At 34.9% G+C, this 24258-nt stretch overlaps 1 protein-coding gene across 3 annotated transcripts in view; it reads left to right on the top strand.

The window, feature by feature from the left end:
- CEP128 (centrosomal protein 128) overlaps nt 1-24258 on the top strand; it is a 488113-nt gene that overhangs the window by 88405 nt on the left and 375450 nt on the right. For all 3 annotated transcript variants that reach the window (XM_033187243.1, XM_033187242.1, XM_033187244.1), the window contains one exon: nt 10523-10639. In XM_033187243.1, the coding sequence (XP_033043134.1) occupies nt 10523-10639 (117 nt within the window). The remainder of the gene's footprint in view (nt 1-10522; nt 10640-24258) is intronic.

Here is a 24258-nt window from a genome sequence, read left to right on the forward strand (position 1 = left end):
TGCATAGTGCACATTACATTTATTGTTTCACCTTTCGCCATGTGACAAGAGAACCTGTAATAAACGGTTATCATTTTATTTGGATTTCTTTCACATAGCAAATAAAACTAGTAAGTATTATCTATATACATTCTACAGTTTTACTTTGTGTTTAAAATATAGCTACTGAGTAAAAAGTTAGCAGTTAGTTGAATTCAGAGAGCTCAAACTTTCATATCTTTATTGCCATGCATCAAGAATGACTCCACATCACATAAAGTACAACTGGTTGTCACACCTCCCTGGTGCCCAGCTCATTGGTGTAATTGCTGTATAAAACTTGCTGGTTTACTCAACTATCCCTTCTGCCCCGCTCATGAGGACACAGCCTTTTATATTGTCTCAACCCAGAAAATTGTGCCCACATAATTGTGCACTCAGGTGAATTGCTCATGTGCCAGTTCCTTACATCAGTTGTGATGTTACACCTTGTTTTGTGCTCTCTGGAATTTGCTGTCAGAGTAAGATTGTCTCATAATTGCATGAAGGGCATCTCTAATTTCTTGTGGGTGTGTATGATCCTGATTAAGAAAAAAATGTCCAAAGCAAAACTTAATAACAATTGTTGGAATTAAGAAGGTCTTCCGAAGGCCACCTGATGTTTGTTTCCAGGGCTCAATATAGACTTTGTGACTCACTTCTTCCAATTGAAGTCAACATTCATGTTTTATAACTGGCAGACGTGTTGTGTTATATTTGTGAATTCATAACCTGTTGTCAGAGAATATGGTTTCATTATTTGAGTGTTAAGCTTCTCAGAGACTGCAGCTGTTTCCCCTGCTTCAGATTTAAATTTAAAATAAAATTACCAAAATGATGCACATTCACTGTGGCAAACTTAAATATTGTACATATATAAAGTGAAAATAAATGGCTGCCTCTATCTCTCGCCAATTTCACTTTCTACTGGTAAGCACTGTTAATCACATTTATTGTGTATTATTCTGAGGCTACAGTTGTTTATCATGCATTTTCTCAGTAACTAAAATATATCTTGAAAGCTTGTGGAACACATTTTTCTTTGAGAGACAAAAAGTTTTGGTTGCTGTCATATATGTCAACATTTGATATGTTAATCTTTTGTGAATCATAAATATTTTTTGCTTATGTCAAATTGCCCATTGGAAGGGAAGAGTTATCGTTTATAGTATGATGTTATGGAAAATATTTTCTATTAACACTTAATTGTGGTGATAAGCAATCAATATTGCATAGGCCTTATTCCATAGGGGAAATTTCAGTTTATTAGTTGTCTAGATTTTATTGAGTTGAGTGTGATATGACTGCATGTTGTTTGATTATTTATGGAGGAAAAAAGTCAATTCTATTTTAGTTTTCTATAGTAGGGTCACTATAAAGAATAAAAATGTAAACATGGATCCAGCTGTTTTTGAAAGAGTTGACCATTAATAGAATTTATAAGAATTCTGTGAATACTGCATTTAGAATAACATGATTATTGCATAGATTACAGCAGCAGTTATATATATATAAATATGTAACATATTTCTTTAAGTGGACTTTGAAGCACCAGGTATTGTTAAAGATCTGAGGAATCAACATATTGAAAAGTGAGAATACAATCTTTTAAACAGAATGCTTTTTCTTTTGTTTGAGCTTTCATTAACTACTAATCTTAAAAGCCATTCTAATTTTTATTCTTGCTATTCTGCTATTTTTATAACCAAATATGGAGATTTAGGAATTTTTGGTATTCTAGTATTAAACTTAGTTGATAATGGTATCCTGATAAATATGAATTTTTTAGTATTGAATTACATTTTTAACATTTTTCCGTTAGGTCTCAGAGAAAGAAAAAATAAGTACTAAAATATGCTTTCTTTAAAATCTTATTAGGAATTATGTCATCACTCAGAAAGCTATAAATATATGTCTTTAGGTTAAGGTCCACAACCTTCATTTAGGGCTGTTTTTACTTACTTTGGTCTTCCCTGTCTCAGGAAATGGCATCATATTCCATCCAGCGTCTTAAGCTGGTCACCAAGGATTCACCTAGATCCATTTCTTTACACCATACTTCCAATCCGTTTCAAGATCCTGCCCCTTTAATTTCTGAAATAATGGTCAATTTCATCTACTTCTAATACTACTTTTCAAGCTACCGTCTCTTCTCAGTGGGTTTACTGCAGGGGCATCCATTGAAGTTGGTCCCTCTGCTCCCATACATGCCTTTATCTGTGCTTCTCACTGCAGGCAAATTATTTTTTTAAATTGTCATTATGTTTAATTATTCCTCCAGGTTTAAAAATCCTCCCTGAGTTTCTTTTGTTCCAAATCCCTTACCATGGTCTATACTGCCTACATTATGTGGCTTTCTCTGTATATCTTGATTTTTTTTTCCACTGGCTGTTTTCTTTTCCCAAGATTTTACATTACTGACTTCCTATTTCTTTAATATTTTATTATTTTCAGAGAAGGAATCTTTCATCTCCTTAGGTAAATTTATTTCTTTGTATTTTTTGGATGCTATAGTGAACAGGAATTTTTTTTTCTTTGAGTTGTTATGTATAGAAATGCTGCTGATTCTTGTATGCTGAATTTTGATTTCTGCAAGTTTACTCAATTTATTACTTCTAAGAGTTTTTTTAGGGGCCTCTTTAGGGCTTTCTATATATAAGATCATGTCATCTGAAAACAGGGACAATTTAACTTCTTCCTTCCTCATCTAGATGCCTTTTATTTCTTTTTCTTGCATACTCGCTCTGGCCAGGACCTTCAGTACTACGCTGAATGGAAGTGTTCATAGTGGGCATCCTTGGCTTTTTCCGACCTTAGAGAAATGTTTTTAGATTTTTACTGTTGAGTACTATGTTAGCTGTTGGCTTGTTGTATATGGCCTTTATTATGCTAAAATAAATTCTGTCTATGTCTCATTTATTGGAAGTTTCTCTTTTTATCATGAAAGGATGTTGAATTATATTAAATGCTTTTTCTGCTTCTATTGAGAAGACCACATGATTTTTATTCTTTTTTCTGTTAATGTGGTATATTACACTTACTGATTTACAGCTTTGTATTCTGGGGATAAATTCTAAGTGATCATGGTGGTAATGATTCTTTTAATGTGCTACTGAATTTGGCTTGCTAGTATTTTGCAGAGGATTTTTACATCTGTGTTCATCAGGGATGTTGGCTTGTAATTTTCTCTTTTAGTAGTGTCTTTGGTGTCAGGGTACTCCTGGCCTCATAGGATGAAGTTGGACATGTTCTCTTACTTTAGTGTTTTGGAAGAGCTTGAGAAGGATTGGCGTTAATTCTTCTTTACATGTTTGATAGATTTTACCAGTGAAGTAATCAGATTCTGGACTTCTCTTTGTTGGGAGGTCTTTGATTACTGATTTAATCACCTTACTCATTACTGGTCTGTTTGGATTTTCTGTTTCTATTTTCTGTTTCTTTGTGACTCAGTCTTGGTAAGTTTTAGGTTTTTAGGAATTTACCCATTTCTCCTAGGTTATCCAATTTGTTGGCATAAAATTGTTCATAGTATTTTCTTATAAGACTTTGTATTTTTGTGGCATCATTTGTAATGTCTCCTCTTTTACTTTTGATTTTATTTACTTGAGTCATTACTCTTTTTTTCCTCTTATTTAGTGTAGCTAGCATTTTGTCAGTTTTGTTTATCTTTTCAAAAAACTAACTTTGAGCAGAAAAAAAATAATTCCTGGGTACTAGACTTAGTACCTGGGTGAAGAAATAATCTGTACATCAAACCTCTGTGACACAAATTTACCTATATAACAAACCTGCACATGTACCCCTGAACCTAAAATAAAAGTTAAAAAAACTCAGAAAACTGTTAGTTTCATGGATCTTTTCTATTGTTTTTCTAGTCTCTATTTCATTTATTTTTGCTGCCATCTTTGTGACTTCCTTTCTTCTACTGAGAGTGGCTTAGTTTTGTTTTGTTTTTTAGTTTTTGGGGTATAGTTAGGTTATTTATTTGAGATCTTTTTCTAAATGTAGGCATTTATTGCCATAAAACTCTGTCTTAGAGCTGCTTTTTTGCATCCCATAAATTTTGGTGTGTTGTATTTCTCTTTGTATTTGTATCATGGTATTTTTTCATTTTCTTTTACATTTTTTATTTGACCCATTGATTATTCAGCATTGTGTAGTTTAATTTCCACCTATTAGTGGATTTTTCTGTTCATTTATATCTAGTTTTATACCTGTATGCTCTAAAGAGATACTTATTTTCTTAAATATGTTAAGACTTGTTTTGTGGCCTAACATGGTCTGTCCTGGAGAATGGTCTGTGTATGCTTGAGAAGAATGTGTATTCTGCTGCTGTTTGATGGAATGTTCTGTATATGTTTGTTAGGTCCATTTGTTTTGAAGTGTAGATCAAGTCTAATGTTTCTCTATAGCCTTTCCATCTGGGTGGTGTGTCCATTGTCCACAATACTACTATTGTATTTCTGTGTAATCTTTTCTTCAGCTCTATCAAGATTTGCTTTATATATTTAGGTGCTCTGATTAGGTGCATATACATTTACAATTATTGTATCCTCTTCATGAATTGACTCCTTTATAATTATTTAATGACCTTGTTTCTTTTTAGATTTTTTTGACTTATAGTGTATTCTCTCTGATATAAGTGTAGCTACCTCTGTTTTCTTCTAGTTTCCATTTGTGTAGAATACCTTTTTCCATCCCTTCATTTTTCAGTCTATTTGTGTCTCTAAAGTCTATTTGTGAGTCTCTTTAGGCAGCATACAGTTGGGTCATTAGAAAAAGTCTGTGTAGCTACTCTCTGTCTTTTGATTGGAGAATTTGTTTACATTTAAAGCATTTATTTATAGGTAAGAACTTGCTACTGCTGTTTTCTTAATTGTTTTCTGAATGTTTTATAGTTTCTTCATTCCATTTTTTCTCTCTGTCTTTCTTTGTGATTTGATAATTTTCTGTAGTGGTATGCTTTGACTGCTTTCTCTGTCTTTTAAATATGCACAGGTTTTTTCTTTGTGGTTACCATGATATTTACATAAAATATCTTGTAAGAGTCTATTTTAAGCTGATAATAACTTAACTTGGACTGCATACAAAGAGTCTACACTTTAACTTCCTCTCCCATTTTACTTTATTGATATCACAGTTTACCTCTTTAAATATTGTATATCCATTAAAATTATTGTAGTTATAGTTATTTTTAATACTTTTGTCTTTTGACTTTTAAACTAGAGTTAAAAGTAACTGAAACACTACCATTGTAAGTATTGGAGTATTTTAAATTTGAATATATTAGTACTTTTACAGTGAATATAAGGAATTATATACTTTTGTATGCTTTTGTGTTATTAGCATTCTTTAATTTTGTCTTGAAGAACTGCTTTTTATATTTCTTGTAAGGCAAGTTAATGTGATGATATTCTTGGCTGGCAGCACTCCCCTCCCCCACCTCCTGCCAGGACTGAGTTTATCATCTCGTTCTCTCCTGGATTCTGCTGAGAAATTCACTGATAGTCTCATAAGGGTTCCCTTGTATGTGATGAATTGTTTTTCTCATGCTGCTTTTGGCATTTTCTCTTTGTTTTTTCCTTTTGAGAATTTGATTATTGTGTGTTTCAGTAAGATCTCTTTATATTTAATCTATTTGTGGTTATTTGATCTTCAAGGATCTGGATGTCCTTTTTCCAGACATAGGAAGTTTTCTGCTATTATTTCTTTAAATAAACTCCTCTCATCTCCTTCTCTTTTTTTGCTCCTTCTGGGACTTTCATAATGAGTAAATTTCTTTACTTGATGGTATCTCATAAATTCCATAGTTTCTCTTAATTCTTTTTCTTTCTTCTTCTTTTTGTTTCTCTGAGTGGGCAATTTCAAATGACTTGTCTTTGAGCTCGTGATCTAGTCTGCTTCAAGATTACTGTGGAATTATTCAATTCAGTCATTGTGTTGTTTAGATTAAGAATTTTTGTTTTGTTCTTTTTGATGGTTTCTATCTCTGTTGAATTTCTAATTTTGTTCATGCAACAATTTTCTGATTTTGGTGTCTGTACGGAAGCTTGTCCTTTCCCCCAGTTTTGCTTTGTATGGTTTCAGCTTCCTGTGGTCTATTGCAATATGAAAATAGTAAATGAAAAATTTCATTAATAAACAATAAGATTTAAATTGCATGCCATTCTGAGTAGAGTAATGAAATCTTCAGTGGTCTCACTTCATCCCTCCTGGGACACGAATCATCCCATTATTCAGTATATCCATGCCATAGACACAACCCACCCATTAGTTGCTTAGTGGTCATGTCAGTTATCAGGTTCACTGTCTCAGTAACCTGATAGTGCTTTTGTTCAAGTAACCCTCATTTTACTAAATAATGGCTTCAAAGTGCAGAGTAGTGATGTTGACAGTTTGGCAATGCCAAAGAGAAGGATAAAGTATTTCTTCTAAGTGAAAATGTGAAAGTCTCAATTTAATAAGGAAAGAAAAAAAACGTACACTGAGATTTTTAATTTCTGTGATATGAACAAATTTACTCTCTGTGAAACTGTGAAGGGAAAAATTGTGCATAGTATCTATAGGGTTTGATACCATCCTCGGTTTCAGGCATTTGCTGGGAATTGTGCAGTGTATCCCGCATGAGTAAAATGGGACTACTGTATTCTCTTGTAGCTCACTGAACTTATTTAAGATGATTGTTTTGTATTCTTTATTAGGCAGTTTAAAGATCTCCATTTCTTTGGGATTGTTTGCTGGTGCTTTATTTTATTCTCTTAGTGATACCATGTTTCCCTGATCATTTATGATCCTTATGGCCTTAGTTTCTGTGCATTTGAAGAAGTAGACGCTTCTTCCAGACTTTACAGACTGGCTTTGGCAGGGGATTCCCTTTACTTAATGAGTCTATGTGGAGATTTTTGGTAGGCTCTCTGGCAGGGTTCATTAATGAACTTTGCTGCTGGTGTCTTTTTGGGAGCTGGCCTTGTGACTGGGTCAGCAGGTGGGCTGAGCTGGTATCTGGGTCCCAGAGGCTAGCCTGGTGTCTGGGTTTATGAGTTTGAGCCTGGAGCCTGTATTCACTGGGGCAGACACTGACTTTGGGTCTTCTGTGGGGGGGGCCTGGATCTTGGCTCCTCTGGGGCTGGCCTGGCACTAGGGTCTACTGGTGTGGGCCAACTTGATTGGGTCTGCAGGGGTGTCCCTAGTGCCTGGGTTCTTAGGGCTAGGCTTGGAGCTTATGCCCATAGCAGCTAAGTTGGGGTCTGCCTGGTACTGGGATGGGCCTGGTACCTGGGCCCACGGGGGAAGACCTGGAGCCTGTGCTTACAGGGGCCAGTCTAGTACTGGGATGCACCTGGAACCTGAGTTCCTGGAGGTAGGCCTGGTGCCTGCATCTGTGGGGCTGGCCTATATACTGGGTCCATAGAGGATGGTCATGGCGTCTGGGTATGTACAATTAGCATTTAATGTAACATATTTCCCCTAACTTAGTGGCTTAAAACAACATTTCATTTGGTGGTTTCAGTGGGTTGAGAGACAGGTGTGGCTTTGCTGGGTCCTTTGGCTCTGGGTCACTTGCAGGCTGCATTCTTCTCAAGGCTTGACTGGAATGACAAGTCATTGTCAGGATTCAGTTCCCTGTAGGTTACTGGACTTGAGATTTCAGTTTGTCACGACCTGTTAAAAGGCTTCTTTTGTTTCTTTGACATGTGACCTCTCCGTAGAACATCTCATAATGTGGCAGCCTGCTTTATTAGAACAAGCAGACAAGAAGATGACTTGCAAAAGAGAAGATGCTAGCAAATTGGAAGTCCGTTTTTTGCAGCCTAATAATAGAAGTGACACCCCATCACTTCTACAGTGTTCTCTTTATTACAGGGCTAGCCTACACTCAAGGGTAGCGGATTACACAGGTGCATGAATACCAAGAAGCATGGATCATTGGGACCTATGTCAGAAGTTGTGTAAGAGAAACATTAATATCAAAATTAAGAATAAAACTACCAAATGATCCAACAGTCTCACTTCTGGATACATATCCAAAGGAAATCAGTGTCTTGAAGAGACATCTGCATACCCTATGTTCATTGCAGCATTATTCACAGTAGTCAAGATATGGAAACAATTTAAGTATCTGTTGACCAAAGAACAGATAAAGAAATACACATACACACGTATATACACCCAATGGAATACTGTTCAGTTTTTAAAAAGAAGGAAATTCTGTCATTTGCAACAATAAATGGATGAACCTGAAGGACATTATTCTAAATGAAGTAAGGCAGATACAAAAATAAAATACTGCATTATTTCACTTAAATGTGGACTCTAAAAAGTCTAGTTCGTAGAAGCAGAGAGTGGAATGGTGATTGCTAGGGAAAGGGCAGAGTTGGGAGGGGTCAGGAAAACGGGGATATATAGTACAAAGTTTTCTTTCTGTAGGATGAATATGTTCTAGAGAGCTAATGTGCAGAATGGTGACTATAGTATTGGCAAAAATAATGTTAGCTAAGTAAAATGATAGATATGTTAATTAGCTTGACTATAGTTATTTCACAATGTGTATGTATATTCATACATGAAATTATGTTTCAATAAAACTTTTACTTAGAAGGAATCAAAGGCCGGGCCCAGGTGTGGTGGCTTACGCCTGTAATCCCAGCACTTCGGGAGGCCAAGGCCGGTGGATCACTTGAGGTCAGGAATTCAAGACCATCCTGGCCAATGTGGTGAAACAACATGTCTCCTAAAAATACAAAAATTAGCCAGGCGTGTTGGCAGGTGCCTGTAATCCCAGGTACCAGGGAGACTGAGGCAGGAGAATTGCTTGAATTCAGGAAGCGGAGATTGCAGTGAGCTGAGATCACGCCACTGCACTCCAGCCTGGGTGACAGAGTGAGACTGTCTAAAAAAAAAAAAAAAAATTGAGAAACAATCTTCCAAATATAGTAACTCTGTATCATCACATGTATTAGCTATGGTAGCAAAGTTGCTGATGTCTAAATACTTTTGGATATTGATTTCAGTATGTGGTTACTTGGACAGCTTTAATTTTGATAGGATTCTATAAGAACAGCCTTCTTTTCTGAAATGTAGAAGTCACTTAACTCATTGAATTTAATCAGAGAAATTTTAACTATTCATTTATTGTCAGTCTTCAATAGATAGCAAGCTATTTGAAGGCAGAGGCTGGGGATACAGTATAAATCTGAACTCCCCCTGAACTTAACTACTAATAGCCTACTATTGACAGGACGCATTGACAATAACAGTCAATTAACACATAGTTTGTATATGTATTGTATATTGTATTCTTACAATAAAGTAAGCTAAAGGAAAGAGTTATTAAGAAAATTATAAGAAAGATAAAATATATTTGTCATTCATTAGGTAGAAGTTGATCATCATAAAGGTATTCTGCCTTCAAGTTGAGCAGGCTGAGGAGGAATTTGTCTTGCTATCTCAGCAGTGGTAGTGGCAGAAGAAAATCCACTTATAAGTAGAACTTTGCAGTTAAACTCCCTGTTATTCAAGAGTAAACTAAACTTTTGCTCTGCCTAAGTAAACTTATGTTTATCTATTTATTTTTTAAAAACTTTTTTTTTCGTACATTTACTGAGTTATCCAGCCACCTCCCTAATTCAGTTTAGAACATTTACATGACCCCAATAAGGTTCCTTGTCAGGACTTTCCTTCATTCTTTCTCATATAAATAATTGGTGACAAAAGATTTCTTATAGCAGAGCGATGTTTATTGCTTCTCTTATACGAATACAAATGTCTTCCATGTCCTTCTGTACGAAATATAGACATTGTCAATAGTGTAAATTTTATTTAGTGGGCTGTATAATGAAATACATGAGATGTGTTTGAATTTATGCAACTTTTAGTAAGGAAAATTTTGTGTCAGAGAGAAAAATTCTTTCATGTTTATTTTAGAGAGTCCCAATTAAACATTTTCAGTTTGACTTTAGTTTTTGATCTTTTATACCTTGTTTTATTTTTAGCAGATCACAGTAGAAAAGATTGACAAGCTAATGTAAAGACCCCTTAATTACTTACTACAAATAAACATCAGTACCTGCATAGGCAGGTCATTCTCATGGATAATAAAAATAGAAAAGATCTAATTAGATCGAACAATTTATCATTAATTGGCCAACAAATGCAATTTTTAGCATAATTGGTATTTTCATTCTAACTCACCAGAGGGCACTCTTTTCTAGTGTATTGCTTTATATCTGATCTACTGAATATTATCTCATACCTCAAAAAATTTGAGCCAATTATTGGGATCCAGGTGTAGATCATTTGGAGATCAATGATGATTTTCTTTTGTAACTTTCAATAAGTTTTTTGGCCAGCTATTTCATGTTAGTGTCATTAGACAGAGCTTTGCAAACAAAACAGTCTTAAATGCTTTAAGCAGTAGTGTATCTGCTATAAAACTATTCTCTCAATTTAGTCTGTTTTGCTTGCTAGCTCTATAATGCTGCTGTTTCTCTGAATTCTTATTAAGGTTTCAGATCGGGTAGAGCGGCGGCTTAAGGAACTAGAGAGAGAGATGCGCACAGAAAGGGAGCTGGTGGAAAGACGCCAGGACCAACTGGGACTCATGTCCCTGCAGCTACAGGAGGTTTGTGAAAAGCACTTTCATGGAATGTAAATCTTGCATTTGAATATTTATTTAGCAATGTTAAAATGGTTATTGCATGTGACAGTATAATTCAACCCATCTGAGAAGTATGAATATCACATTTTGGTTGTAGTTCAGTGTATAGAATCAGACCTCCCTGGTTTCATACTTGCTGTCTGTGTGACGTTAGTTGGGCAAGTTTCTTAACTTCTCTAGGCGCTAGTTTTGTCTGTGGAAAATGGAAATAATAATACTATTGACCTAATTAGAATAGTGCAAGGATAAATGAAGTAATGCCAGTAAAGCTCTTAACATACTGTCTGTCATATGCTCAGAAAATGTTAACTGAAAGTATAATTATTCTGATTAATTTTTCTGGGCATAGACTAGACCAGGGGTCATCAAACTATGGCCCACAGGTCCAATCTGGCCCATCGTCTATTTCTGTAAATAGTTTTATTGGAGCACAACCACTCCTATTCATTTATATATTGTCTGTTGGTGCTTTTGTGACGCAGTGGCAGAGTTGAGTAGTTGTAGCCCACAAGAATATATGGCCCACAAGGTTTAGAGTATTGGCAGGTTGGCCCTTTACAGAAAAAGTATGACAACTCCTGAATTAGGTTATTATCAAACCAATTTAAAATGGAGAATAGTTACCCTTTAGGTACTCTTTTTAATGTGAAATTTCAGACATAGATAAAGTTGAAAATTTAGAATAAAGAATTTCTATATAACCTTTACCTAGATTCCCTTATTATTCATATTTTACCAGACTTGTTTCATCATTTATTCTAGATACATCCACATATATGTAATTTTTTTGTGAAACATTTTTAATTTGCAAACATGATATACATACTTATCTGTGAATCTTAAAGTCAACTGATTAAAAAATAAATTGTTTTTCATCTAAATAATTTGATATGTATGTTTTCTTTTATAGTTACAGTATAACAATCAAAATTAGGAAATTGAAATCAATAAAATACTATGGCTTAATCTATACATTTTATTCAAATTTTGCTACTACAGTAGTGTCCTTTCCTGATCCAGGATAAAATATAGGTTCACACATGGCATTTAGTTGTCATGTCTCTTTAGTTTCCTTTAATCTGGAACGGTTTTTCAGTCATCATGAGTGATGACTTCTCAGGGTGTGAACAATTTATTTTGTAGAATGGCTTTCATTTTGGGTTTCTTGATGTTTGTTCATGACTAGATTCAGGTGATGGACTTTTGGCTTGAAATTTAGATAATTGGAGTTATGTCCTTCCCATAGTGTCATCTTAGGAGTCATAGAATGTTGGTTTGTTACATTACTGGTGAAAACTGAACACTTGGTTATGGTGTTGCCTACTGGGTGGGTTTATCCACTGTAATGTTACAATTGTTCTCTTAAAACTATCTATTTTATAGGATAATTCTTTGGGACTTCAACATATCCTGTTTCTATTGTACTTTTGCTCACTAATTTTAGCATCTATTATTGACTCATCTGAAACAATTACTACTATAGGTAGTGCCAGATAGTGATTTAATATGATTCGTTCTACATTTATAGAATCCTACTGTAAGAAAGAAGTTTTTATTATGTGCACTCATGGATTCTTATTTTATTATATTCGTTACATTTTGTCACTATCATTTTAGAATATTAATTTGTTGAAATTCCCTTTAAATGTGTCTTTGGTCTATATATAAAATATAAAAAGTAGAAACAACAAGAAACCCAAAAGATTCAAAACAAATGGAAATTCTTTTCATTTATGAAATGATTTTTCTAAGAATTCTAAAAATACACTTGTGTGTGCTTGTAGATCGTTAACCTTTATGAATTGACAGATTTTTTTAAAAGTTTTTTTTCACTGTTAATTGAAAATTAGGAACAAAAATTGCAACACTGAAATTTAATGTAAGCTGATAGGAAAATCTGCTTTTGTTTTCTGAAATTCCATTTCCTTCCATTTCACACAAGAAGGCTTACCCTTGTAAGTTGGTAATTACTTTGAAGAGGATATGTTGTTGAATAATTAGATACAGCATGTGGGTAGGCTTTTTTTTTTTTTAACCTTGATTTTTATACATTTGTTCTCAAAGCAAATTACATCTGGTGAGCATAAGAATAGTACTAAAGAGACAATTGTTCTTTTCTGCAAGAGAAAATTAGAGAAATTTTCTGTACTTATTTTCTTCTCTCTTTGCAAAATGTACAAAATTACAAAGAAAGAGGGAGAGAAAGATTGCTTCCCACCCCTTTTCTTAAGACACCAGAGCCTGGGTGTTCGCATTGTAATTGTCAGTTTGACTAAAAGCTTCAGCTGTGATTTGGAATTCCATCTCTGACAATACAATAGGAGATCACTCTTGATGAGAACTGTTTAATTTCATATTTTGTCATTTTAATATAAGCAGTGACCTATACATTTTTACAAAGTGGTTTTAGATTATAAACAGAGTAGTGGAAACTAGGAAAGATTAAGCTGATGTATTTTCCTGCTCCCATGTTAAATGGCTTAGACTGTTCTGGAAAGGTCATGTTTAAGGAGAGGAAACACTTTCCCTTCTTTTTGAGTATTAAAAATACTTATGGAAATTCCTATACCATATGATAATAGTAATCGATGCATTTTTTTTTCCTCTTTATGGTGAGAAATTAAATCCATAGGTGAGCAGGTGGGCCTGAACTTTTAGCCACTGTGCTCTTTTGCCTTCTTAAAATGTGTCTTCCAATGTTAATGAAAAATACGACATTTAAAACTTAAGACATTAAGAGTTTTCATTTGAAATTACAGGATGCAGAGATTTGAAGATATAGTATATTATAGGGAGGCAGTCTGTGATTTCGGCAAAAACCTGCTGCTTTTTAGTTATCTCATGGGTCCTTAGGTCTTCAGAGCTTTACCTCTTCCCATTTAATGAAAAAGCACGTTGTTAATCATTGGAAATTAGTCAAGGGAAAGCCATTTTCCTTTTCTTTAGAGTTTTTAAAGAATTGTTAACTCATTTCTGTTTCTTATCGTGATTTGAACAAAAGGACCATGAATGCCCAGGAATTCACTTCCTTTTTTGAGCCTTAGCTACTCATGTGCTATTGAAGTCACATGAATGCCGGATTTTCTTTATTTAGTAAGGACCTTCATATATTGTATTTTAAACAACCTGGTTTGGTATCTCATAGAAGTCTCTTCTTTAAGAGAGATGAGTATTTTATATGAGTTGTATGACAATAATATTCTTTTAATATTATCTTTTTAAAATTGTAGATGATACTTTGAACTTTACTAAGTCAATTCAAGTTGTTTTTTTTTTTGAAACAGGGCCACTCTATTGCCCAGGAGTGCCACGGCATGATCTCAGCTCACTACAGCCTTGAATTCCTGGGTTCAAGAGATTCTGCCACCTCAGCCTCCCTTGTAACTGAGACTACAGGCAGGCGCCACCATGACAAGCTGATTTTTTTTGTTGTTGTATTTTGGGTAAAGACGGGGTTTTACCATATTGCCCAGGCTGATCTCAAACTCCTGACCTCAAGTGATTTGCCTGCCTTGGCCTCCCAAAGTGCTGGGATTACAGGAGGGAGCCACCATGCCTGACCTAAATTCAAGTGTTGTTAAGCCTATACCTATCAGGCTTTTCTATGTACGCAGTCCAGTATGTAACATTGAGGTGAATTATCTCACTATAAACTCTTTTGATGAGGTGCTTGATAGTATCCTAGCTTTGATTGGTTAATGTAGTGGAGTGGGGGTAGGCTTGGTGGGTGCTAGTGTTGAGAAAGAGGTATTTAGACTGTAAACACAAGCTAAAACCACTTTTTTGCAGGTCCAATATTTACATAAAATCCTAGATAAAAATTTAAACTCCTGATTTGCATCCTGAAAATTCCCGACTCATTTTTTACTGGCTGTTTCATATACATTGAATATTATTTCTTCATCTTGAGTTGAATTACTTAAAATGAAAAATATTTCTGGGCATGGTGGCTCACGCCTATAATTCCAGCACTTTGGGAGGCTGAGGGGGGCAGATCACTTGAGGCCAGGAGTTTGAGACCAGCCTGTACAACATGGTGAAATCCCGTCTCTACTAAAAATACAAAAAAAAAAAAAAAAGAAAAGAAAAAAAATTAGTGTGGTGGCGCACACCTGTAATCCCTGCCACCCAGGAGTCTGAGGCAAGAGAATCACTTTAACTTGGGAGGCAGAAGTTGTAGGGAGCTGGAATTGTACCACTGCACTCCAGCCTAGGTGACAGAGTGAGACCCTGTCTCAAAAAAAAAAAAAAAAAAAAAAGAAAAGAAAAACATGAGATAAATGCTGGACACACACACACACACACACACACACACACACACACGCACACTCTTCAGAGCCTTTTTTTTTTGAGGCAGGGTCACACTTGCCCAGACTGGAGTGCAGTGGTGTGATCATGGCCCACTCAGTCTCAATCTCCCAGGCTCAAGTCATCCTTCTACCTCAGCTTCCCAAGCAGCTGGAACTACATGGCACACTATTACACCCAGCTAATTTTTGTATTTGTTGTGAAGACAGGTTTCGCCATGTTGCCCAGACTGATCTCAGACTCCTGGACTCAAGTGATCCGCCTGTCTCAGCCTCCCAACCTGCTGGGATTACAGGTGTGAGCCACTATGCCTGGCCCTCTTCCGAGCATTTTATAGCATATTAAGTCACTAGTTTCTCCCTTATCTGCATCAACAATATTCTATGCTTACATATGATCTAGATGCCTTAAAAGTAAAGGATGTCTCATGGGGAAGTCTGTGAGATAGGCAAGGACATGGAATCTTAAAAGACGATGGTGAAGATGAAGTGAGAAATTAAGTGTTTAAGATAGGAGCTCAGCTCAGTGGCTTTTAGTCTGTTCTGAGGGACAACCGGGTTATGTGAAGCTCATCCATAAAATAAGGCCATATGAAGAAACATTAATCGATACTTTTTTCCAACATTTTTCTTCACTTTTTTTTTTTTTTTTGGAAAAACTTAATGACGAAGTAGCTATTCATTTTTGTCCAGAAATGTAATTGTGACCCCAGAGATGCTGAGTAATATAGATACCACCTAAGAAAAGCCTCGGGTACCCTTTATTAATGTATTTAGTTGGACTCATTAAGGGAGAAGCTTCCATGAAACCTAGCATATTTTTCTAATGTGTTCTTAATAGCTTTTGCGTCTCCCTTGAGGCTTCTGTGATATTTCGAGTGTCACACAGCAGGGGAGAATCTAGTCAGGCAAATATTCTAACCTGGCTTCATTTACCCCTTTTCCTGCACTTCCTTTCCACACTCCCCTACTTTGTTTGGAGTCGTAGAGGCCTTTCCAAGACTGGCAGATCTTGGACTCACCTTTACTTACCTTTTCAGGGTTCAATTGTAAAACTTTCATTTGATCATTCACTTTGCCTCCCTCTTGTTTTCATAACCAGTGCCCCCTTTTTTTGTAGTCATCTCCTACATTTTTGCATAGAGTTATTCATATTCATATTTTGCATAGTTATTCGTGTTTTTCTTTCCCTATGATATTGTTAGATGTTTTAAATGCCCATTAAAATCACCCTCACATTGATCATCCCAGCAGCCTCTCTAATCTTTGAGAAAGACCAATAGATTTTACAAGTAAATGAGATTCAAACACAATCCTGTGGAAAGCAGGAGGAAAACTCAGAGGATGTACTTTATTGTTCTTATTCTTAGGACATAAGCTCTAGAATTGAGTCCTTGGGCAGGACTGTGTGAGCCCCATGGGGTTCGGTAGGCAGAGAGTAACACAGGCAGGGCCTCAGAGCCCTCAAACCACCAAGAGGCTGAAAGCACTATCACAACAGGACAACCACACATGTACTACTTTGTTGGAAAATGAGTGTAGCAAGTGAAAATCCTAAAACTCCTCCTCCAGTGTTTATTCTTCACGGGGTAAAGTTGTGTGTGTAGTATAAATCAGGGCTTATGTTGAGCCACACTTTTTATTCTTTTAACCAACTCTAATGCCACTGACTATTTTTCTTCTTTTGTAAAGATGGCATTTTTTTTTTTTTTCTCTCTCACTGTCCGGTTTCTGTTAATACATATTATGTGAGAGTTTTGTCCCCGATTATTTATGTTACTGATTCTTGATATGTTGTCTCTTTTTATTTTACCTATTTTGAACACTTTGCATTTCTAGTATTTGAAGATAATACTTACTAAATATTTGCTTAATACATTAAGTAGTGACCATATTAATGCACTGTTTTGGTCCTATGTTTTACTAGGTTTATTTCTCACGTAGTTCTTTTAACATTTCATTATTAAATATTTAGTATAAAAAGCATTTTTTAATATAACTAAATGTGATCACATGAAATATTCAAACATTCTCTTACAATACAGGCTTATTTATTTATTTACATGGCTGATTTTTTCCTATATCTCTTCCAACTCTGTCCTTTCATCATGAACCACTTCTTTTATCCCCTAAAAAATGAAACTAGTGTTGATGGCCTGGAAGGTATCCCTTTATATTTTTCTGTTTGTTTTTAATTACCCGGACTGATGTATATAGACTATATATACCTTTGCATATATGGGGACTTTTTGGTCATGTATTCGTTTTTAGAAAATGAGGTCACATTTTTATACATTTCCACTTCTTGCTTTTTCCTTTTTCTACCGGTGCTTTCTGGAAATTCATCCAACTACTGACATGATTCCAATGTAATCTTTTATTGCCATTGGTAGATCTTATTTTCCAGAGGTTCTGAAACTGCATCTTGTTCTGCCAGCAATGATTGAGTGTCGCTCTTTCCCCCACATTCTTACCAGAAGTAGTGGTTATAATTCTTTAAGTTTTTGCCACCTGATGAGTATAAATTATTAACTCATTTTTATGTTTATTTGCATTTCTCTAGTGAATTTGTCTATTCACACATCTCTTGGCAGTTTGCATTTGTGCTTATATAGAATGCCTGTGTATGACTTTTGCTCATTTTAAAATATTGGATCATTTGGGATTTCTCTCCGCCGGAGATTTTTTTTTTTTTTAATAGGAGAGAGGAAGGAATCTAATTCACTTTTTATATGACTCATCAGTTGCTTCAGTATCATTTTTGAATAAAAATTGGTTATTTCCACTCTAATTTAAATGCCACATCTGGTATATATCTAGTTTCCTACAATATCTGTCTGGTCTCTACATGCTTTGCTGTTGATATTGCTTGTCAATCCCTATACTAATATCACTCTTTCTTAATGATTATAGGTTTTATTATCTTTTGGTAAATGATAATGAAAATCTCTTATCCTATTCCATGAAAAATCATGCTGGCATTTTGATTACGATTGTATTAAGTACAGACTGATTTAAAGAGAAGGTCTTTTCTAATATTTTCCAATAATGTTTTATAACTGTCTGTATAAATTTCTTAGATCTCTTTTGTTAGACTTATTCTTAGGTACCTTATGGTTTTTCTTTCTATTTGGAATGGGATTTTTAAAAAAATTGCATCTCTAATTGATTATTTATAGTATACAGGGGTACAAGTGGCTTTATATGTGGTTCTTATATCCAACAATTTTTCTCAATGCCCTTATTAATTCTTATAATTTCTTAATAGCCTTACTGACATACTATCTTAGTGTATAGATAATCATATCATTTGAAATTAAAGGCAATTTAGTCTCTTTCTTTTTTTTTTTTTTTGTGAGACGGAGTCTCACTCTGTTGCCCAGGCTGGAGTGCAGTGGCCGGATCTCGGCTCACTGCAAGCTCCGCCTCCCGGGTCTACGCCATTCTCCTGCCTCAGCCTCCCGAGTAGCTGGGACTACAGGTGCCCACCACCTCGCCTGGCTAGTTTTTTGTATTTTTTTAATAGAGACGGGGTTAACCAGGCTGGTCTCGATCTCCTGACCTCGTGATCCGCCCGTCTCGGCCTCCCAAAGTGCTGGGATTACAGGCTCGAGTCACCACTCCCGGCCTTAGTCTCTTTCTTTATAATTCTTTTCTTTTTTATTTTATCTTATTACACTGGTTAGAACCTGAAGTCTAATATTGAATGGAAGCAAAGATAGCAAGAATTCTTGTGTTACTTCCATATTTGTATGATTCTTAAGGGTTAAATGTTGTTGTGTGGTGTTTGCCCTGACTTTTTAGTGCTAACCTTTGTCACATTAAGAACATTGCCTTCTATTCCTAGGTTGCCAAGAGATGTTTGTTGTTATTTATTTGTTTATTTTAAAAATCATGAATGGGTTGTGAAATTTATCAAATATTCTTGCTGTACACTTAATTTTGGATATTTAAATATATTGATTTAAATATGGTTGATTCCATCAATAGATATTGAGCCCTCCTTGCATTCCTGAGAACTTTGATTATAATGTTTTGTTTTTTTTTATACATTGCTGAATTAATTTGCTATTTTTTTCTTAGGATTTTTATATTTGTGTTTATGATTGAGATCAGTTTTTCTTGCACTGACGTTTTTGGTTTTAGAAGCATGGTTACATTAGTCTCATAAAATGAATTAGGTGGAAACCTTCTTCTCCTATTTTGTGGTTTAGTTTTGTGTAAGAGAGGGATTGTCTATTTCTTGAATGTTTGTTGAAACTTACCCATAAAACAATTTGTGCCTGTTGTCTTTTTGATGCAGCAGATTCCTAATTTTTTTAATGTTTATTGGCTTGTATAGCCTGTTTAGTAAGTCAATTTGGTAATTCATGTTTAATGTCTTGCTAGAAATAGTATTATTAGTTTTCTTTTTGACCAGCTTTGTTTATTGCTTCATTAACTTCTGCTCTTAACTCCGTTACTCTTTCTTTCTCTTCATCTAAAAGATTATTCTGTTTTATTTTTTAGGTTTGAAAATTGAATGCTTGATTGATTTTTCTGTTTTTTAAAATGAATAATGAAAATTTAACCAAATTACCATATGCTTTGTTATACTTTTATGGTAGTGTTTTTTCAAAATATTTTATAATTTGCTACAATTTTCTCTATAACTCAAGACTTATTTAGGAATGTCTTTTGGTATTTTCAGAAATGTATGTATGCTTATTTTAAAATTCTTTATTGTTTTTAATTTAACTCCTTTGAAAGTTGTTGAAACTTCCATTTTGACCTAATTCTATGATCAATTTTTTGTAAGTAGTCCAGAGTAAGAAGCAAATATTTTTCTGTGTTTTAGATGCAGAATTTTATGTGCTTGTACATGTCGTACATGCATACATACACACATATACATTTAATAGGTCATTTGTGAACTTTGTTGTTCTGTTCTTCTGTTTTCTTAGTAAATATGTCACTCTAAAGCTTCTCATTATTTTAAGGATTATCAGTTTCTCCCTGTGATTTGTGTCAGTTTTCTTTTATCTGTTTTGTGTGTGTGGTATCTCGTGTATAATTAAATTACTTCTTGGTCAATTATTTAAAAAATATTACCTGGTGTGCCTCTTGATTTTAACATTCTTAAGACTACTTTATTCATGGCATATCATTTTCCCTCTTTAATCTTTCCTTAGTATTTCCATTTTTCCATGTTTCTTACGAAATACCTTATTGCTTAAGTTAAAAATAACTTTATCTTATAAAGTAATGGTTACTTTAGTCATTTTATACTTTCTGTGATTATTGGAATGTTTTAAAGTGTTTTTATCATCTTATTTTTTTTAACTTCTCTTTTTGTTTCTTTTTCCCATTTCTATTTGGAATGGAATATATTATATATTCATTTTGATACTTTCTGTTTGCTTTGGAGCTGTAGATTATATTTCTGTTCTTTTGATAGCTGTTCTAAAATTTTAAACATACAGTACTTATTAGTCTAAGATATCTATGTTCCAGCTACATTGTATTCGTCTCAGTGTCTTACTGGAACATTTTTCTTCTGACTCGGTATAACTTCTCCCTTCTCATTCCTCAGGCTCCATTGTCACATCTTTAGGGAAAACTTTCCTGTTCCTCCTCCCCTTCTAAAATCGCCCCTTCAGCTCCATTGCTCACTATCATGTATCATATTACTCTATTTTTAAAAATAGCATTACCACAAACTATAATTATTGTTTGTTTACTTGTGCTATTATATGCCTTTGCCAAAGAATGTAGACTCCATTGGAGGGGCTTTGTGCATCGTGTTTACCCTTGTTTCTGCAACATGTAGTACAGTGTTTATCACACAGAGCTCACTGAACAGGTGCTAAAGAAATTGATGTTTCCAAATGTAAATGATTGTTCAGCTGCATATAACATTGTTGATAAATTTCACTCCAAGATTTTTATACCTTGTGCTACTCTACTGCTCTCATTCCTGAAGACACAAAATAAAAGTTAAACAATTTAAACTTATTTGCAGTTACAATGATATAATCAAAATTCCATAAACATTCTTCAAGAATTCAATCATAGTTAAATTAAACATAATTCAACTCTATAAAAATAACATTTTCGTGTAGTGGGTTGCTGGTTTTCAAACTATACTGACAATTTAATAAAGACAGCTGGATTTTTCATATCTTTGTGTTTAACAAAGTTTGAAAAAGAAATTTAGAATGGAGATGCCCAGATACATGCACTGTAAATGTAGGCCTCTTTGAAATATTAATTATGGATTTCTAAAGAGTGTTAATATAGCTGTGTGAGCGTGGATAAACTGACACTTCATGGAACTGTTTCCTTTGTAAGTTGACAGCAAATGCTGATTGACTTTTGTTTTGAGACACTGCATATAATGGACAGAAAGAATTTTTAAAGAGACTTTGCAGATACAATTCCTTTTTTTAATGTGTTTTTCTGAATGCTTGTAAGGGCAAGCTCTTTTAATTTAGGTTTTAACATAATTTGCATTACATGTTTTAAATAAATTGATACAAGTCATAGAATACTTGATAGGGAATTACTACGTGTTTTGACCACTAGTCGTCAGTGTTGAACCATTAATTGTGACGTAGTAGGCAGTGTTTATTAAAGTTGGCCAAGTTTATTGAAAAACAATTCTTTACAGTGTGTATACTCTCAACTCTTAGGGCTTTCTGAAAGTGTACTTGGCACTAGCCTCACAAATGAGAAAATCTAATTATTTAACTGTTATTAAAAATTTAAATTTGAAATGGTGTTACTCTCCACTGTTAAAAAGTATGACACATTGTGTATTTTATATGAAGACACCTGCTGTATTTATCATGAAAACTGTCATTTCTGTGCCTTTGTATTATAGTTTCATGCTTCCTCTTCAGGGTTACAGGTTTTTCCCTTCTTCCTTCCTCCTTCCCTCTGTCCCTCTATGGAAGAAAACTATTTATATCTAGTAAAACAGGTTATAATTTGATATGAGCATTTATTTCACGGGAATCATATATTCCCATTCCCTTTTCCACTTTTAATATTTTGAAGCTGTGCATCCAGAATTTTCCAAAAGATGCTTTCTCTAAATACTCATCTTATATAGACCTAAACCTCTTTCTCCTAATTATTATTTTCTTGTTTTTGGTGGTGATTTCCTTTTGTACGCTGTTGTCCACCCACCCAATTGTATTTATTTCCTATTGGTGTTCTGTTGGATAGTTTATCCAACAGATAGAATATCCTTTGCCTGTTTTTTTATTTAGTTGTTAGAAAAGCATTTTTTATAGCTCTCATGACTCATTGCATTTCTAGTTAATTTGTATTTCTATTGAGTACCCCAAATCCCTTTTTACAAAATATTAAAATTGTGGTATTAATTATTTATTGCTCAAAAAACGAGAAACTGTTAAGGTTATTTCTAATATACGTTTGTCCGTACTGTGGTCAAGTATTAGGATAGTATTTATAACTATAACCTTATTATCTCATCATTTAATGCATCTGGTATGGTTGTGAGAAAAAGTTACAGTTTTATGTTTATTATCCGAGCATGAGATCCTGAAGCTTTCCTCACCAGTGTTAGTCTTGGATGAGGAATCAAGTTACAGTGATGCTGTGATTCAAAGCCACAAAGTGTGGGCAAACTTGGGTCTCTGGAGCTCCCAGTTTCCAGTTCTTTCTCCTCCTGACCTGTGAACTTGTTTGGAAGGTGCAAAATCTTACTCTTTTTGTGTGGTTCATTGAAATAAGTAGCTCATGTATTTCTTCTTAAACAGATGGATAACCATCTTGATAAAATAATTTGTTTTATATTTTAAAACCTTTATATGTTTCCTTTATGTCCTTGCCTCTCCTTTTTTCCTGTTCTTTACACTAAGTCTATCATTAAATTTTGTCAGCTGTATTTAAAACATTTTTTTTTAAATTGGAAACTATTCATCTCCTACCACTACATCTCCTCTCTTGCTCGGGCTAATGCCATAGCCTTCTTGCTTCCATTCTTACCTCCTTGTGATCTTTTACAGAATCAGATAATGTCACATCTTTCTTCAAGACCCTTCAATGGTTTCTTTCCTTTTTTTTTGAGACAGTCTCACTCTGTTGCCCAGGCTAGAGTGCAGTGGCATGATCTTGGCTCACTGCAGCTGCCACCTCCCAGGTTCAAGTGATTCTTATGCCTCAGCCTCCCGAGTATCTGGGATTACAGGCATGTGCCACGATGTCCGGCTAATCAATGGTTTCTTTATAGAAATAGAACCCCTCTGATCTGGTTTCTGAATTCCTCTCACCCTAATTTTCTTTCTTTCCTCCTTTTTTTTTTTTTTTTTTTGAGATGTAGTCTCATTCTGTCTCCCAGGCTGGAGTGCAGTGGCACGATCTTGGCTCACTGCAGCCTCTGCCTCCTGGGTTCAAGCGATTCTCTGCCTCAGCCTCCTGAGTAGTTGGAATTACAGGCACACGCCACAACACCCAGCTAATTTTTTTTTGTATTTTAAGTAGAGATGGAGTTTCATCATGTTGACCAGGCTGTTCTCAAACTCCTGGCCTCAAGTGTTTCTCCCTCCTTGGCCTCTCAAAGTGCTGGGATTAAAGGCGTGAGCCACCACGCCTAGCCCCTAATTTTCTATTATTGTTCTTCTTGCCAACTATAGGCTAACCATCCTAGCTGTCTTGCTTTTCCATGGATATACCAGGTACCTCCTCCTCCTGGACATTTGCACTTTCTGTTCCCACAGCTAAGAATTTTCAGCTCTGAAACAATTGTACGGTTTGTGCCCTCATGTTCAGAACTCTACTTCAGAAAGCCCTTATTGACTATCATAGATAAAATACTCCTTCACTCCTGAGCCCCTTGCACTGTTGTATGTTTTCTTAACACTTTCATTATCTGTCAACCGTCTGTCCCCTTAACCAGAATGCAGGCTTTATGAAGGTAGGGACTTACCTGTTTTGCTTGTTGCTGTATCCCCAGTACCAAGACCAGTGCTTAGCATAGAGTAGGGGCCCAGTAAGTGTTTCTTGAAGGAATGAATGGATAAATATTGCATACTATCTAGTAACTGTTCATTCAGTAAAATATTCATTTGGCCAATACTATCATATACCTAATATAATTCAGGTACTGTGCTGGGGACTAGGGATTTAAAGATACCTAAAATACTGTCTCACCTATTAGGAACTCCTAGTTTAGTTGAGGAAATAGAGATATTAACTGTCATTGTAATGCAGTAAGGGCATTATTCCACATTTGTGTAGTCTACAGAATATCTCAGAGGGGAAATAATT

This window comes from Trachypithecus francoisi, unplaced genomic scaffold (assembly GCF_009764315.1).
Source record: "Trachypithecus francoisi isolate TF-2019V2 unplaced genomic scaffold, Tfra_2.0 Lachesis_group3, whole genome shotgun sequence".
In the NCBI taxonomy this organism is placed as follows: domain Eukaryota; kingdom Metazoa; phylum Chordata; class Mammalia; order Primates; family Cercopithecidae; genus Trachypithecus; species Trachypithecus francoisi.